General features: G+C 42.0%; 1 protein-coding gene across 6 annotated transcripts in view; it reads left to right on the top strand.

The window, feature by feature from the left end:
• Positions 1–374: 374 nt before the first annotated feature.
• Positions 375–16,801, top strand: part of LOC135913479 (uncharacterized) — a 43,644-nt gene continuing 27,217 nt past the window's right edge. Inside the window, exon 1 of one of the 6 annotated variants that reach the window (XM_065446039.2) lies at positions 375–517. Coding sequence is in view for 2 of the 6 variants with exons in the window: in XM_065446037.1 (XP_065302109.1) it covers positions 530–858 (329 nt within the window). In the remaining 4 variants the exon portion in view is untranslated. The other 5 variants (XM_065446037.1, XM_065446038.2, XM_065446040.1 and 2 more) reach the window with 5 other exon arrangements.

Below are 16,801 nucleotides of genomic sequence, written 5' to 3' on the forward strand. Positions count from 1 at the left end.
GCGCGCGTGCGCGTTTGTTTGTTTGTTTTCTTCAGTGAAACCTGGCGACCGCCTTTCTGCCTGATGCAACATGAAAGGAATCCCACGCAACCCACCATGCACAGTGCAGGTGCTCCTTCCGGGCTTCTTACGGTCGTGTGTTTCGATATACTAAAAACGTGTGCTTACCGAACGGAACGAGTAGACGAGTGTTTGTCATCTGCAACCGAAACGCTGAACAGACGATAAGGAACACTGCATGACCTGTGGTTGGAAACATGCAAGCTTAGATACCGTTATTGATGTATCCTAACATTTTGTAGTGTTTACCTTTTGTGAATTGTATTAATTTCAATAGAGCGTTTTAATCCATAAATGCAGAAAGTTTTGCACATGTTTGAATTTTGCGCGCTAGGCACGCCGGTCGATCGCATCGCCCTACTGGTGGCGTCATTGCAGAAGTCTCCCCGGTTTTCCCATTGTTTTGCTGTACAGACGACACACTGTCACATTCCAGTACACCATGTAAGAGAAGTGGGTAAGTGTAATTATGTCTCTCCTCCTTCTATGCATGGAGGTAGAAAAGTTATTCGTTCATCCATGGCCCTTTCCTCTAGCCTTTAAATCTCCCGTAGTGGGTAAGGGTTCTTTATTGTACGAACCAACCAAGTGCAAGCGGTGTAAGCGCCAGAACAAGAAATCAAATCCGGAACTAGCAAGCAAGCGTTGCGCGTCTCTGGCTAGCAGCACCTCGAATGTTGTGGACCGTTGTCGTCGTCCTTGTAATTGCCGGGAAGAAGCCTTGAGCCGGAATTTAGCGCGTTGTTGCCAATACATTTTCTCCAATGCAAGAGGGGGCGGACAGCGTCAGCGACTGTAGTAGGTATTACACGCTTTATTTTTCCTTGTTCTCCGCAGTCTTCGGCAGACTAGCGTTTCACTTATCCGCGCTGGTAAAGCTGCGCGATCGGGAGCTTTCACTAGCTGCTGTTCATCCTTTAAAATTTTTAATCGGGAAAGGTACAGAGAGCAGACGTAAGTACGCCGGCTCCATACTCCTCGCCTGTTTTCATCGGCGCCGCGCTCGTACTAAAAGCGCGTGCTTGCGCTTTTTGCTGTCTAGAGCATTTGCGATAAAATCTTCGAAATCTCTGAGTTCCTATTCCGTACTGTATTTACTCACAATAGCTGTGGAAGCACCGAACGACTGCTCGTGAACGTTGCGTAATCGCTTTGACAGCTGTGCCCCTGCGAGTGCGTGCTCGCAAGGCAAAACAGTTTTCAAGCCTAATTTTTCGTTTCCTTGACGCAATTTTTGTGGTGGTGGCTGACTGCCTACGTTGGGTCGAAAAGTTTACTACAAAAGAACACAATAAACAGCTGATTAGTTATGGTTTACGCACTTTTACTTATCTGTTCATTAAACTTAATTTTATCGCTGTTTTAATTGTTAGCTGAATTCTCAGCCTTGAATGTGTCGCCGCGCCTTTTAGTAATCCCCTAATTCATAGTATTGTCGGTATTGTTACGGATGCAGAATGGACTTATTTAGAATGCGAATGGTGAAAAGGCTAGAGATGCCATGAGACGGTCCGAAACAGCCGATCACCAACACCTCGTCCGCGCCCCTCCGGTGCGGCGTTGCAATATTAATAATTAATGCGAAGTTGTAGGCGCTTTCTAGAATGTCTGGCCTTGGTAAGCAGTGCTTTTGTGGCTATAGAAAAATAATGACGTACACGAGTGCATAAATGTTATGTTTACGATGACCTACCCTAACGGACGCTACTTCATGGTCTAGTCTGGAAAGCCATAAGGAAACTGTGAGTCTGTCTACAAATAGTTTTCGAGAAATTTCAAATCGCAGAGGTCCTGCTTCCATACTGGAAACCTGCTGGACGGGACGCCGTGTGTGTCTTTTTGTTAAACGCATAGATGGCACTATACAGCGAATGTCAATGAGCAACGCCTCTTTTGCAATGAGGCACACCATCAATTCATGCACATCGCGCTTAGTAAGAACTAGTTCCTTATTCTGTGACGTAAGTGCATGAGCCTCCAGCCACCTGCAACAATTTGTCATTTAGCATAACCACATCTGGCATAACTTCCTTATTCTGTTGTGTAGCTGATGAACAGTTGTTACTTAATAATTGCACTTCTTTATATGCATGCCTTGAGTTTCTCGCACAGTCCAGATGCCACATAGTATACTAACTCTATGCCAGATGCAGCATCTTAACAGTAGTGCAAAGTTCCACGTCAAGATTTGTGAACGTCGGTTATCTGGGAGGCCGTAAAAAAGTGCAGATACATTGTTCAATGTTTGCTAGCGAATACTGGAGAAATCGTTGCAAAAAAACACTGCCATACATTTTTTTTATGGTGAATGGCAATGTAGCAGTTTTAAGTGCTACAAACTACATTTGTATACTTTCACCTATATTGACTGTGCAGAACCTAGAGAGAGCGCAGCATGTCAGCACCTTGAACTGCCTTGAACATTGATGCCTTCAGGTAGCATATGTGCGTTTATTGACCAGTTGCCTTCACTCAAAAAGATCACGTTCTCGTGACGCCTGCGGCAAAAAGGACGTTCCACGTCCGCCACCAAGGTTTGTGAGTGGTGGCGCTGGCTAACACTCCCAGGGTTCTACCAGGACACATAAATACCCAAGAAAGTGGATGGGAAAACAGTGCCGCGGTAGCTCAATTGGTAGAGCATCGCACGCGAAATGCGAAGGTTGTGGGTTCGGTTCCCACCTGCGGCAAGTTGTTTTTTCATCCACTTTAATTTCCATTAATTTATCGTTTCTTTATATCATTTATTAAGCACAATAATTTCCCCTATGTTGTCCTTGCTGTCAGTGTTTGTTAGCTTCTTATGATATGGTTCCATTCCAGTATACCATGGTGGTATTTCATGCCATACATTCTCCCATGTACACTCGTCTGTTCACAATCGACAGGTACACTGTGCTGAGATGGCACAGACCTTTAAAAGCAGGAAATGATTATAGTGAACAAAATTTGGGCAAAACATACTGTGTTGCATGCTGAAATGCTTGCTGCTACAGGTAGTACATGTTGGTTTGTAGTCACCTAATGTGCTTTCAGAGGAGGCAGTCTATGCTTTGATCACATTAGATATCAATTTTTGGTGCATCAGTGGTGACAGGGAGTGCAACTATTCTATAGTTGGTGCAAATCAGCGCTGCATTGAAATCAACTAGCGAAGTAAGTATGCATAGAAATGCTTGTGGGTTGCACAGTAGAGTGTGTTGGCATTAGCACAATAGTTATTAGACAAGTGTAGATCTCAATGCTGCAGCTTTAGAGGTCCCTATATTGTGCACATTGACATACTAATGTATATTGAAATTTGCAGGGGCCAATTGCATATTGCAGGGGTCCAATATTGCAGGGGCCAATTTGGATCTAAAATAAAATTTTTCTTTATTTATTGCTCACATTTTCATTTCATTTATTTGATGTATTTTTATCATCAGGGCCTTTTGGCGTTACAGAGAGGGGCAGGCACGTCAGCCACACAACGTGATCCAGACAGTGTAAATGCATACATATTACATGAACACAGTAACAATACAAAGAAATTGTAACACGACAGTAATGTAGATGGTAATAATACAGACATGACACAAATAAACAAACAAGAAAATACTAATATGAATGTAAGGTTAGCTATCTAATTCACATGCAGTGATGTCAATTATGGTATGTCTAAAATGGCAGTAAGAATACAAATAAATCACACTCCAACAGTAATGGGTATATTATTAACACAATTAAAGATTAACTGTAACACAAGCATTAGCTATCTAATTAAGGAACAATGAGGTTGGTTATGGCATGTTTAATGTGGCAATAATAATACAGATGATGTATGACACGACAGTAAATGGAGATAGTTATAACAATTGTATAACACAGAATAAATAACTATGAGCAAAACGTGAACAAGGTGAATGCAGGAGCCAACATTTCGACAAGTGGACTTGTCTTCTTCAAGGCGACGGTATATATAGGTGGGGTTCTTCTAAAGGCAAGAGGGTGTGAAGCGGGAGGGTGTGGCGGTCTGTCAGATTCTCGAAGAGACAGCCCACACTAGAATCTGGCAGACCGCCGGCCTTTATAACAAAATATTCTAATGCACTCCCAAACATAAGTAACATCCTAAGAAAATACCACCCAATATTATCAAGCAACGAGCGTCTGCGAAAAGCATTCCCATATGTACCTAGGGTTACCTATCGCTGAAACAGGAACTTTAAAGACATGTTAGTGCATGCAAAAGTCAGCCAACGGCATTCCCCTGTAATAAAAGCATGTTGTCGCCTTTGGTGCAAAAGCTGCAGGCACCTTCAAAGTGACATTAAAATTAAAAGCACCGCAAATAGTTACACACATGAAGTCAAAACAAGCTTCACTTGTACAAGTTCGGATGTGATTTATATGCTTGAATGTTCCTTCTGTAAGAAACAATATATCGGTGAAACAGGACAATCAATGAACGTCAGATTAAACGGACATCGTGCAGACACAGCTAAAGAGCTTCCCAAAGCCGTCGCCAAGCATTTCAACCAACCAGGTCATAACTTTGATGAACTTAAACTCTACATCTTACAGTCAAATTTTCGTTCTGAACGACAAAGAAAATACAGAGAATCATACCTTATCCATAAGTTCAAGACATTGCAACCAATAGGCATAAACGTTTCAAAGGGAGCTTTAGAATCTATTCACTATGCTAAACTTCAAGCTATAGGCAACAACACTTAGTTTGATTTCTTGGCGTATCCCCCCCCTTTTTTTCTTTTTTCCCCCTTTCCATACCCCCCCCTTTTTTTTTCCAGCGGGCGTGTCAGACGCCCTTGACACGCTGGCTAACACGTGTGCGTTGACAGACCGGGGTGGGAAGGTGGCCCTGGCTACTCTCAATTCGACACGCTAGCACACCTTCCCTTGTTTCCGCACCCTCCCGCCTCACACCCTCTCACCTTTTGAAGAACTCCACCTATATATACTGTGGCGAGGAAAGCGTACGTCACCTCCGAGAAGACAAGTCCGCTTGTCGAAACGTTGGCTCCTGCATTCACCTTGTTCACGTTTTGCTCATCGTCTTGAATTTCCATCTCCTGCATTCCCCATCTTTTCCCAGACTAAGTAACTGTAATACATGCGTAAGATATATAGCTGATTCAGTTGCAAAGAGGTTAGTTATGGCATGTTTAAAGTGGCACTGATCCATGATACTAACAATTTTATGATGCAGCTGATTTCATTGTCTACTACAAATTCTAGGATGAAATCAGTTAGAACAGGTAATACAGTATAGCAGTGGGAACAAAAACTTTATGTGCATGACCGACGTGATGTGATATGAATGTAGGAGGAGTGATAAGGAGAGAGCAAAGAGTTTGATTGTGGTAGTATATTTTATGGAACAGAGCGAGACGTGATATCTTGCAATGGTTAATAAGCAGTGGAATAAGGGAAGATTTCTTGAGCATTACACTCACTGTACGATTATAGTTGCGATGAATGAATCTAGCTGAGGGATTTTGAATGGCTTCAATTTCGTTGGCAAGTTCTGTTTCACAAGCCGTACGGACAAGGCACACTCTAAATGAGGCCGGATGTTGGTTGTGTAGAGTAGTTCTTTTTAGTTCTGTCACAGCAAGGTAGAAATTTTGTCGGATGTAACCAAGACTGTCGTTAGCTTTTGTGATGACTGAATGTGCATGTAATTTACACATTAAATTTGAGGTGATATGTACTCCTAAATATTTGTATGACATTACAGTATCAAGAACTGTGTTACCAATGAGTGTGCATTAGGTGGTGAAAGGCATGATACAGGCATTATTTTGATGTGTTCAATCTGTAGATGTTATCAAGATCAGTTTGTTGTGGTGCACTGTCATTATGGGACGTTATTTTCCAGTAAGCGACACAGTAATTGGCAAAAAGACATATTTTCTACGAAGCATTAGTAGGAAGATCATTAATGTAAATTGTAAATAGTAAGGGACCAAGAAGTGAAGGCACAAATTGAGTACCGTTAGCGAGGAAGGCGATAAGCCAGCTTAGTACGTTCGGGCCAATGTTTAGAAAGCTTAATTTGTAAAGTAGAAGAGAGTGAGTGGCTTTATCAAAGGCTTTATCAAGATTGAGAAGGATATAGTCAGTTATTGAGCCAGAATCGAGAGCCACATTAAGATCATTAGTGAATGCTAGTAACCAAGTTTCACGTGAAAAAAACATGAGGAATCCATGCTGTGCAGATGTGAAGAAATAATTGCTTTCCAGAAAAGTTACCAGGTGTGAATAAATAATACGCTCCATAATTTTGCATGGTATGGCCGTGAGTGAAATGGGGCGATAGTTGTATGGATCAGATGTTGAGGCGGATTCTGGAACAGGAATAACTTTTTCTATCAGCCAATCATCCGGAAGGGAGCCATCCTGTAGTGATTGTGAAAAAATGCACTCCAAAATTATGTAAGAGTACTCTCTTGTGTTTTTCACAAACTTAGCATTAATGCCATCACTGCCACATGAAGATGATTTTTTTACGTTTTTTGATGATCAACCGACTTTCATTAGCACTTGTACAGATTGGATCCATCAAGAGAAAAGTTGTCTAGGGGAAAAAACGATAAATTAGTATTGTTGGTGGTAGCTGTAAACGCTTTACTGAAACATTAATTCAATACTAATGCTCTCTGCTCTCCCTGAAAAACTTCTCCGTGTGCGTTCATTAATGATATTTTTCTAGACTGGTTAACCCGACCATGTTCCAAAACCGTTTAGGGCTACTTTTCAGCATTGCTGGAAGAGTTTTGTTGAAGAAGTAGAATTTGCATGATTTCAAGTTACTCCGGTAATTAGAATTCACTGTCTTATAAGCCATCCAACGTGAAGCTGTCTGATGTGCCCAGCAACATGATACAATCTTTTCTTGCGATTTGCCAGTCTGTTAAGATTTTTATTGTACCAGGGGGTTGTGCTGTTCAAGAAAACCTTTCATAAAGGGATAAACCTGTCTGTTAGTTTGTGAATCTTGTTTTTAAATGAAAAACAATTGCTCTGAATGGTACGGGCGAGGTAATTGGGAAGAAATTATTTTAAAAATGAGGACAGCTCATTATTATAGATAGAAAGTCTTCTTTGTTGAAGTCCCTAATAGATTTACTGTTATTGCGTGAATGTGGCATTTGGAACAACAATAAAAATTGAATAATGCCGTGATCACTTAAACCTGGGATGGCCATTATCATAGGGACAAGCTCAGGTGATGACGTTAAAACACGATCAAGGAGTGATGATGATGTAGTGGTAACTCGAGTTCTGGTAAAGCCTGAAATGGTGCAAGAATTCACGAAGAAGTCAGATTTTGAAGATGCAAGTACAATGTAAGAACATGGTAGTGACCACAAAATATTACGGTAAATAAAATCTCCTAGCAGTAAAATTGACACCTCAGAATTTTACAGTAACCTGCTGTAGAGTTCGTCGGGACGAACCTGTGTACAAGGGAAGCAAAGAGAAGCAAAGATTTAAATTTCAGCCAGTAAAAGCCTGGGCCCTTTATTATACTGCATATAGTTGTCAGTCCTAAAGCCCATCAAAATCAATTTCATTGGGGCTGTTAGACGAAAAGAAGTTAACCGTGTCAGATTCAGTGAAAGCCTCGTCAATGTCTTCATGGCCTTCCAAATGCCGCTGAGATCTGTCCACTTCTTTCTTCGACGTCAAATACTTTTGCCACTGCTTGATTTAGCTTTAGCCTCTTGCACACATTTGACGACAGTGAGCTTGAGCAATGCCGTCAAGGCTCTACATCCTTTCGGTGCCGTCACAACTGTCCTTTGGTTTTGTGCATCTGTGAAGTTGCGTATAATTGCATGGCACATTCTGTGACAAGATTTTACGCATATTCTCACAAGTCAAGGCACTCAAAAATAGCCACTTTACGCATTGCGAGCACCATTCACTTGCATATCAGGAGCTGCCATTATGGGCCCGAAATATTGCTTGTGGACAGTGACGATCATTGCACATTTAATTTCACTGTTTTATTGTGGGAAAGATTTGCAGGCACAATGTGAATGTTTTTTGCTTCAAGTGTGCTGCTGGACCTTAAAAAAAATATATAATGTGTAGTTCGTGCCATGAAAAATTTCAATTTTAAGCTTCAAATACTTCAAATTGAGCTAACATCAACTAGGCCAACAAACAGTTCTGTTGAAATATATTTAAACTTGTAATGTCTGTGGACTATATTCTGGAAAATACAGTCCTTTTGTTTACATTCAGGCATTTGAGCTACATGTCAAAATGAACCTCGGAATGTTGACTTTGTATGCCACAGTAGAAGTAAAAGAAAACTTGTGGAAAGACAGGGACGAGAAAGGAGGACACAACACGAGTGCTATGTTGTCTTTTGTTCCAAAATAAAACACAGCGCCATCAGCCTTGCTCCGAGTCCTTATAGAGTCACCGAAGTATTCGAAATTAAGGTATTGTACTTATTAGGGTGCAGCTGCAGTACTTATCTGCATATTTGGTGCGAAGGCTTTCAATAAATTTTTGCTTACAGAACCTGCAGTGCTCTTGCTTGCTGTCGTCTGCTACAGAGAGCGTGACTCACCTCCGCAGCATGCCACCAGGGCTGCACCACCACTTCATTTCATGCTCCCTATTTGGATGAAATGTCCTGTAAACTGCAGGAAATTAAGCACAGTAGTTATCCTTCCAGACAGAGTTGAATGAATGGGGACCTTTTCTTTTTTCACTGTCTTGTGTGTGGATGACTTGTGGAGATGAGGATAAGGCACTCTCCTATGCTTAAATATGACTGCCAGTGCAGATGCTTTGCCAATGGACTCAACAGTATGCTCTGAATTCAGAAACAGTGAGGTGCCCCTAGTTTGTCCACTCTAAGCAGTCATGAAAGAAACTAACCTGTCTTGCACCCATTACCACTAGCCCCACAGCAAAGGTTTGCTTGAATTAGAAACCGCTGAGATACCAGCATAATTTTGGCTGCGTTTATTTAGCAGTGAGTGGCCAAATAACAGCAATAATTTAGCACGACTTTTTGCTTCATGTATCCTAGGTAGCTATGCCCAAACTTGTGTAGCATGCCCTGTACACTTGGTGATGGGCGAATATTCAAACATTTCTTGCATCATGTTACCGGATTGTAGTGAATTGAATGGCAAAAAGTGAAGTTTATATTTCAAATCTTAAATATTTTTTGGCACTTCTACTCCAGAGATCTGTCAAAGTGGCCTCGGGTAAAGTTTGCAAAGCTGTGTGCAATCTTGAACTGCGGCAGTTGTGTGCCAGTGATAGTGGTTGTCAGATTGGGGGGAAAAAAAGAATGCCCATTGAGGGGCTAGGGCCAGATAAGCCATTGTTTCAGTCTAGCTTGCATCCTTTTATGAAGGGAGTAGATGGGTGGAGCTGTAAATTAGCTCTGACAGAGCAGTGTTTTATGTGCAAAGAGAGATTTTTCTTTGCTTGAATGACTAATATAGAACCTATTTATTTTGGTAGTTTGCATCAATAGGCAATATCCATTTGCAGGTAGGGGTACCTTGGTTAAGTCTGGTTTACCTAGCACCAAATTATGTACTCCTTTTGATATTTTACATGCAAGGAGATTGTAGAAAGCCCTTTCAGTGTGATAAATTATTTGTTTAGTACTTCATGAATAAATAAATGTCTGGCGACTGGTGACTTCATTTACAATGGCTTACAACACAAACAAACGTAAACCTTTTGGTATGCCAGAGAACCTTGAATATCTTGAAGCAAGGATAAATTTGACTGAAGAGATTTTAACTTTTTCTCACCATTTATTTTGTCACACAGTTCGCATTCAAACCTTGACGTTCCTAACTTTTTCAATCTTTTTATAGAGTAAGGAACGTAATGGCCACAAACATTCCATAAAACAATTGGCATGCTAACACGCTGTGCCTCATTAGGATCTCTCATTACCTGGAAATATGGGGTTAGTCACCTTCTTATCTTTCATTGTGAAGACTGCCAAACTCCGCCTCCATGTGCCACAACAAATACCCTGAACTGAACACAAGTGTGCAGACTGATAGCTGTAGCCACGCAATGCCTTATCTTTTTCTGACCCTGATAGTGCACAGGCTTTCTGTCACTCCACCTTCAGTGAAGTTTAGTGAGAGCAAGGCTTTCAGGGCAGGTGACAGCTCCATTCAAGCTTTAGGTTTCACATGCAAATGGAAGGGGAAGCATTCAAAAGATTTTGAGTCTGTGGGAAGTTGTATTCATCAAGGTATGGCATTACCATAATATTTGCATTTCCTTGTTTTGCAGGTAGTGTTGTTTCCTTTTTCTTAAAGAGGAAGCTCTAGCTCACGGCAAACTCCCGTTTTTGCATTCATATATATGTGGATTGCAATAATGCCCTCGTAAGACAACAACTGAACCAATTTGAAGGAAATTAGTCGGATTTAAAAGAGAGAGCTGGATTCCACCAACTGGAAGAATCGGAATTTTAATTGTATGTCAATTTTTTTGCAATATTGCCAAGTTTGCAGATTTACAAATCCATAACATTGCAACAAAGTCACGTATTGTAGTTCTGCATACTGCATCTGTTCGAGCATCTAAAGCAGAAAAACATTATATGCAAATTTATGGCGTAAATGAAGTGGTTACAGTGCTTATATGAGTCTTCAAAATCCTACTCATGAGTTAGTGGTATATTTTAGAGATTTGTATATATACATAAATTTTGTCTGCTTTAAAGGTCTTTATAGGCGCAGTTTACAGTATTGTTATATTTTTTTTGTCATTGAAGTAGAGCTTGATTCTTTAGCTTTTTTTTATGTGGCTATATTCAAGGATATCTGAAAAAAATTTATAAAGCGAAAAAAAAAACTTGGAGGCCTAAATTAAATTTCACTTCCTATGGTTGGCATATTTTAGCTTTTACTTTTACATGCAATAAACTGCATCAAAATTGGTGCAGTTGCTGAACAAAACTATTTCTTCTTTATTATGTATTTACTATAGATAGGAACTTCCCGCGATAAACTTGCTTTTAACTTTAAGTTATAATTGACAGGTTTTGTAGTGGTTCTTGAAACCCTTAAATTTCCAACTGGCCTTTCCAGGCCTTTAAAGTCCTTAAGTGCTTAAAAATCTTTGTACTTTGCTTTTGGCTAAGGTCAGTGGATTTTATTTGTGAATTTGACCATGAGGTTTATGCGAGCCAGATGTCCAGCCATTCTGAGCCGATTTGTTAGCTTCTTATGATATGGTTCCATTCCAGTATTCCATGGTGGTATTTCATGCCATACATTCTCCCATGTACACTCGTCCGTTCACAATCGACAGGTACACTGTGCTGAGATGGCACAGACCTTTAAAAGCAGGAAATGATTATAGTGAACAAAATTTGGGCAAAACATACTGTGTTGCATGCTGAAATGCTTGCTGCTACAGGTAGTACATGTTGGTTTGTAGTCACCTAATGTGCTTTCAGAGGAGGCAGTCTATGCTTTGATCACATTAGATATCAATTTTTGGTGCATCAGTGGTGACAGGGAATGCAACTATTCTATAGTTGGTGCAAATCAGCGCTGCATTGAAATCAACTAGCGAAGTAAGTATGCATAGAAATGCTTGTGGGTTGCACAGTAGAGTGTGTTGGCATTAGCACAATAGTTATTAGACAAGTGTAGATCTCAATGCTGCAGCTTTAGAGGTCCCTATATTGTGCACATTGACATACTAATGTATATTGAAATTTGCAGGGGCCAATTGCATATTGCAGGGGTCCAATATTGCAGGGGCCAATTTGGATCTAAAATAAAATTTTTCTTTATTTATTGCTCACATTTTCATTTCATTTATTTGATGTATTTTTATCATCAGGGCCTTTTGGCGTTACAGAGAGGGGCAGGCACGTCAGCCACACAAAAACTTGGAGGCCTAAATTAAATTTCACTTCCTATGGTTGGCATATTTTAGCTTTTACTTTTACATGCAATAAACTGCATCAAAATTGGTGCAGTTGCTGAACAAAACTATTTCTTCTTTGTTATGTATTTACTATAGATAGGAACTTCCCGCGATAAACTTGCTTTTAACTTTAAGTTATAATTGACAGGTTTTGTAGTGGTTCTTGAAACCCTTAAATTTCCAACTGGCCTTTCCAGGCCTTTAAAGTCCTTAAGTGCTTAAAAATCTTTGTACTTTGCTTTTGGCTAAGGTCAGTGGATTTTATTTGTGAATTTGACCATGAGGTTTATGCGAGCCAGATGTCCAGCCACTCTGAGCCGATTAGTATACTTGTCGAAGGCAGCCATCTGGTTTGGATGGTTTATTCAAGAAAGGCTTAGGAAACTTTTTCGTTCCATGTGCTGGCTGTTTATGACTATTTTGTTTTCCAGCTGTCGGGCATCACAGTGCGTTAATGCTGAAAAGTGCTTTGTCAGGAGCTTAAAAGTCCTTGAATTTACACTGCAAAGGCTGCTACAGGCCCTGAACGTAAGGTCCTTCAGTCCCCTGATCAGGCAAATGACACCTTCATTCAAGCTATACTGCATTTGCAATGATAAGAGAACTGTTTTTTCCAAAAGTTTTTTGTAAGCTAGAGGTTCATGCTTGTCGGTACATCATCATGGTGGGGTAGTGACGTTAGTTGTTTTACCGGTAAGTGTACCTTTTAGTTATTGCTGAGGTTATGGTTCAAGCTGCACTGTTATTTCATAGTCCTTTTAACCTGCCCGCTATCGTTGCTGTTGTTAGGAAAGCTATCTTTTTTAAGGGGGTGGGTGTTCAGATGAAGCACATTATTTGTCTAGTAGTGTTGTTCATGCTACATCTTCTTCAATGATTGCCTAACAATTTCAATATTGACCCTTTAAAAGGAAAAACGTGATTTACCCTGCTTTAACTTCGTTGACACTTTGTTGGCACTTTGTTCTTGAATGCTACAGTTTGCAGGTTTGTCAGTTTGCTGTTAAATTCCCTTAATTTTAAATCATACTTGATCTCGCTAACAGCTACCTCCTTTTTATGTGTAGTGATATGCCACATGCTTTTCTTATGTGGAGCACCTTATCTAGGCAAATTTTGTTTTTTGCATATAGATAAATGCGTATAGGTAATTTAGCTGATTACCTGAAATTTGCTAATGAACTTTTAATTATTAACTTCAGGCTACATGTTTCAATTCACAAGATTGAAGCAAAGCGGCGAAGTCAAGTCTGCTTAGAAGGAATTCACTAGCACCACTTTCAAGATATGCATCCTTAAAATGGGCTATAAAACACATTGGTATTCCAGTTAAGTTTCCCAAAACTGTGCCTGTAACAGTTTTGGAGGATCTTAATTGGAATGCCGAGCGTATCACAAAAGTGGTGCTTGTCAGAGGAGTAGTGTTTACATTTTCCCGAAAGGGGGGGGGGGGGGTGAGAAAGCCTTACTATACTGTGCATTGAGGGAGGCAAGAAAAAATAAGTTCAAATTTGGAAGTTCATTTACGCATAGTTCATTCCTTTGTACAAATATAATCTTGCCACATTTGCTAACATCACGTAACCACCACAGAGCTAACAAATACATTCAGTCCTTTCTTCACCTGTCATTACATGTCGCAGCCTGTTACTTACTTTGCAAAAGCACTTCATCCACAAGAATACTGGGTATTAAGGCTGCCTGAGGTTTGAAACATGGAGGGGCGATCTTCCCTAACCCCAGGCATGTTTGGGGGTTAAAAAATGGTTGAAAAATTATGGTTGAACATTGTCTTGCTGCATATGTCCGCCTTGCCAATTATTTATTCATTTATTTATTCATTTATTTAGGGGGGGGGGGGCGGCAAGGGGCAAGAGCACGCCTGTCTCACTGTAATGGGTGCTTATGGTGCTAGCGTTAGGATTTCTGCTATGCCGACATGACTTTCCTACGCCTCAACTTCAATTATGCAATGGCAACATGGGCCTTAAAGTGAGCAATTATTTATTCATTTATTAATGCAAAAGCATTAAATGGCTCATGAGGTGAAAAATCCGGCTTTGGCAGTGTGACCACACAATGGCACAAAAAGGCTACAAACCCTGAGCCTTTGCTAGGAGTGAAGCCCAGAACCTTTGGTGTTAATTAAAGCAAAGTAATTAATGCACAGCTGATTAAGAGAGAGTGAAGGCAGTCGAACCCACAACGTTTGGTGGGAGTCGAACCCTCAAGCTTTGGTGTTAATTAAATCACAGGGAATTAAGGTGGAGTTGGTTAAGGTACTCAAACCCACCACCTTTGTTGGGAGTCGGACCCTCAACATTTAGTGGGAGGCGAACCCACATCATTTAGTGGGAGTCAAACCTATGACCTTGCGTTGTGGCATAATGTCTTAAGCATCACGCGGTGGTTGCAATGCTCCCGCATTCATCCAAGTAGGGACAGCTAAGTCCCTTTGACATTTTTTTTATTATATACTGCAAACCACAATGGGTCCAATCTGGAGAGGACAAACATATACATATGAATATGAACAACTGCTGTTACAAAATGTCACTGAAGTTCGTAAGCACTAGAACAGTTCACACTTTCCTTTAAAGAAGTACCATGCATCAGGATCATCAAAAATAATAATATAATAATAATAATAATATTTAAGTGTAGCCTGTTTTGTGGGCACAGGTTCGCCCAATAAAAGCTAGTTTTGTCTTTCACAGTAGCAGTACTGTGAAAGACAAAACTAGCTTTTATTGGGCGAACCTGTGCCCACAAAACAGGCTACACATAAAGCACAACGATAGCGGCGAACACAGTCGGCGATCGTCGAAAATCTGATCAGCGGGTCAAGTGCGTCGGCTTTTATAGAGCAGTCGTCGAATGTTCCAGACTAATCGTTCGGACCCGTGTGCCTTCCACAAAGTTCTACACCATTCGCGTTACGCGATGAAATCAGATAACACAAGGTTCGGCGACAACAGACAGCCAGGTAGAAGCATCGATAACTTTCCAGAAACATCAGATACATTCAGGCGCGTCCCTCGCTGTGCGATTACAGTTGTTAAGCGGCGAAACGTGGTCGCCCGATAAAGATAAGTACACGTGTCAATACCCCCCTCTTAAAAAGCATCGACCCGATGCTATATACAAGCGAAATAAAAACACCCGTAGCAAAGAAAACAACAACAAAAAATAAGGAATTTCGTCAGCGTCCGTAAAAGGGTTTAAGGCGCACCACGTGGACCACTTCAGATCGTGCGCGGCGCCGCTGTGAATGCGAAATGCTGTCTGGCACGACCTCATAGTCCAGAGCGCCAATACGTCGGATGACCTTGTAGGGTCCGAAATAGCGTCGGAGTAGTTTCTCACTGAGTCCTCGTCGGCGTATTGGTGTCCAAACCCAAACACGGTTGCCGGGCTGGTACTCAACAAAGCGTTGTTGGAGGTTGTAGTGTCGGCTGTCGGTCCTCTGTTGGTTCTTGATCCGTAGGCGGGCGAGCTGTCGGGCTTCTTCGGCGCGCTGGAGATAGCTAGCGACGTCAACATTCTCTTCGTCAGTGACGTGGGGCAGCATGGCGTCGAGCGTCGTCGTCGGGTTCCTGCCGTAAACCAGCTTAAACGGCGTGATCTGTGTTGTTTCTTGCACCGCCGTATTGTAAGCAAATGTTACGTACGGCAGGACGGCATCCCAGGTCTTGTGTTCGACGTCGACGTACATCGCTAGCATGTCGGCATTCAGCCGCTCCGTAAGGCCATTCGTCTGCGGGTGGTAGGCCGTGGTCCTCCTGTGCCTTGTCTGACTGTATTTCAGAATGGCTTGGGTGAGCTCCGCTGTAAAGGCCGTTCCTCTGTCGGTGATGAGGACTTCTGGGGTGCCATGTCGAAGCAGGATGTTTTCGACAAAAAATTTCGCCACTTCGGCTGCGCTACCTTTCGGCAGTGCTTTAGTTTCAGCGAAGCGGGTGAGATAGTCTGTCGCCACGACGATCCACTTATTTCCGGTTGTTGACGTCGGAAAGGGTCCCAGCAAGTCCATCCCGATCTGCTGGAATGGTCAGCAAGGAGGCTCGATTGGCTGTAGTAATCCGGCTGGCCTTGTCGGCGGTGTCTTACGTCGCTGACAGTCTCGGCATGTTCTGACATAATGGGCGACGTCGGCGGTCAGGCGCGGCCGATAATACTTTTGTTGTATCCTCGAGAGTGTCCGGGAAAAACCGAGGTGTCCAGCGGTCGGATCGTCATGTAGGGCGTGCAATACTTCTGGACGAAGTCCTGACGGGACAACAAGAAGGTAGTTGGCGCGGACTGGTGAAAAGTTCTTCTTCACGAGGAGATTGTTTTGAAGCGTGAAGGAAGATAGTCCGCGCTTAAATGCCCTGGGGACAACGTCGGTGTGCCCTTCCAAATATTCCACCAGGCCTTTTAGCTCCGGGTCTGCCCGTTGCTGCTCAGCGAAGTCTTCTGCGCTTATCATGCCAAGGAAGGCGTCGTCATCTTCGTCATCTTGCGGCGGCGGGTCAATGGGGGCACGTGATAGGCAATCGGCATCGGAGTGTTTTCGTCCGGACTTGTATGTTACGGTGATGTCGTATTCTTGTAGTCTGAGGCTCCACCGCACCAGTCGTCCTGAAGGATCCTTTATACTCGCTAGCCAACACAAAGCGTGATGGTCACTGACGACTTTGAATGGCCTGCCATAAAGATAAGGGCGAAATTTAGCTGTAGCCCAAACGATGGCGAGGCATTCCTTTTCGGTCGTAGAATAGTTGCCTTCCGCTTTTGACAGCGA

This window comes from Dermacentor albipictus, chromosome 8 (assembly GCF_038994185.2).
Source record: "Dermacentor albipictus isolate Rhodes 1998 colony chromosome 8, USDA_Dalb.pri_finalv2, whole genome shotgun sequence".
In the NCBI taxonomy this organism is placed as follows: domain Eukaryota; kingdom Metazoa; phylum Arthropoda; class Arachnida; order Ixodida; family Ixodidae; genus Dermacentor; species Dermacentor albipictus.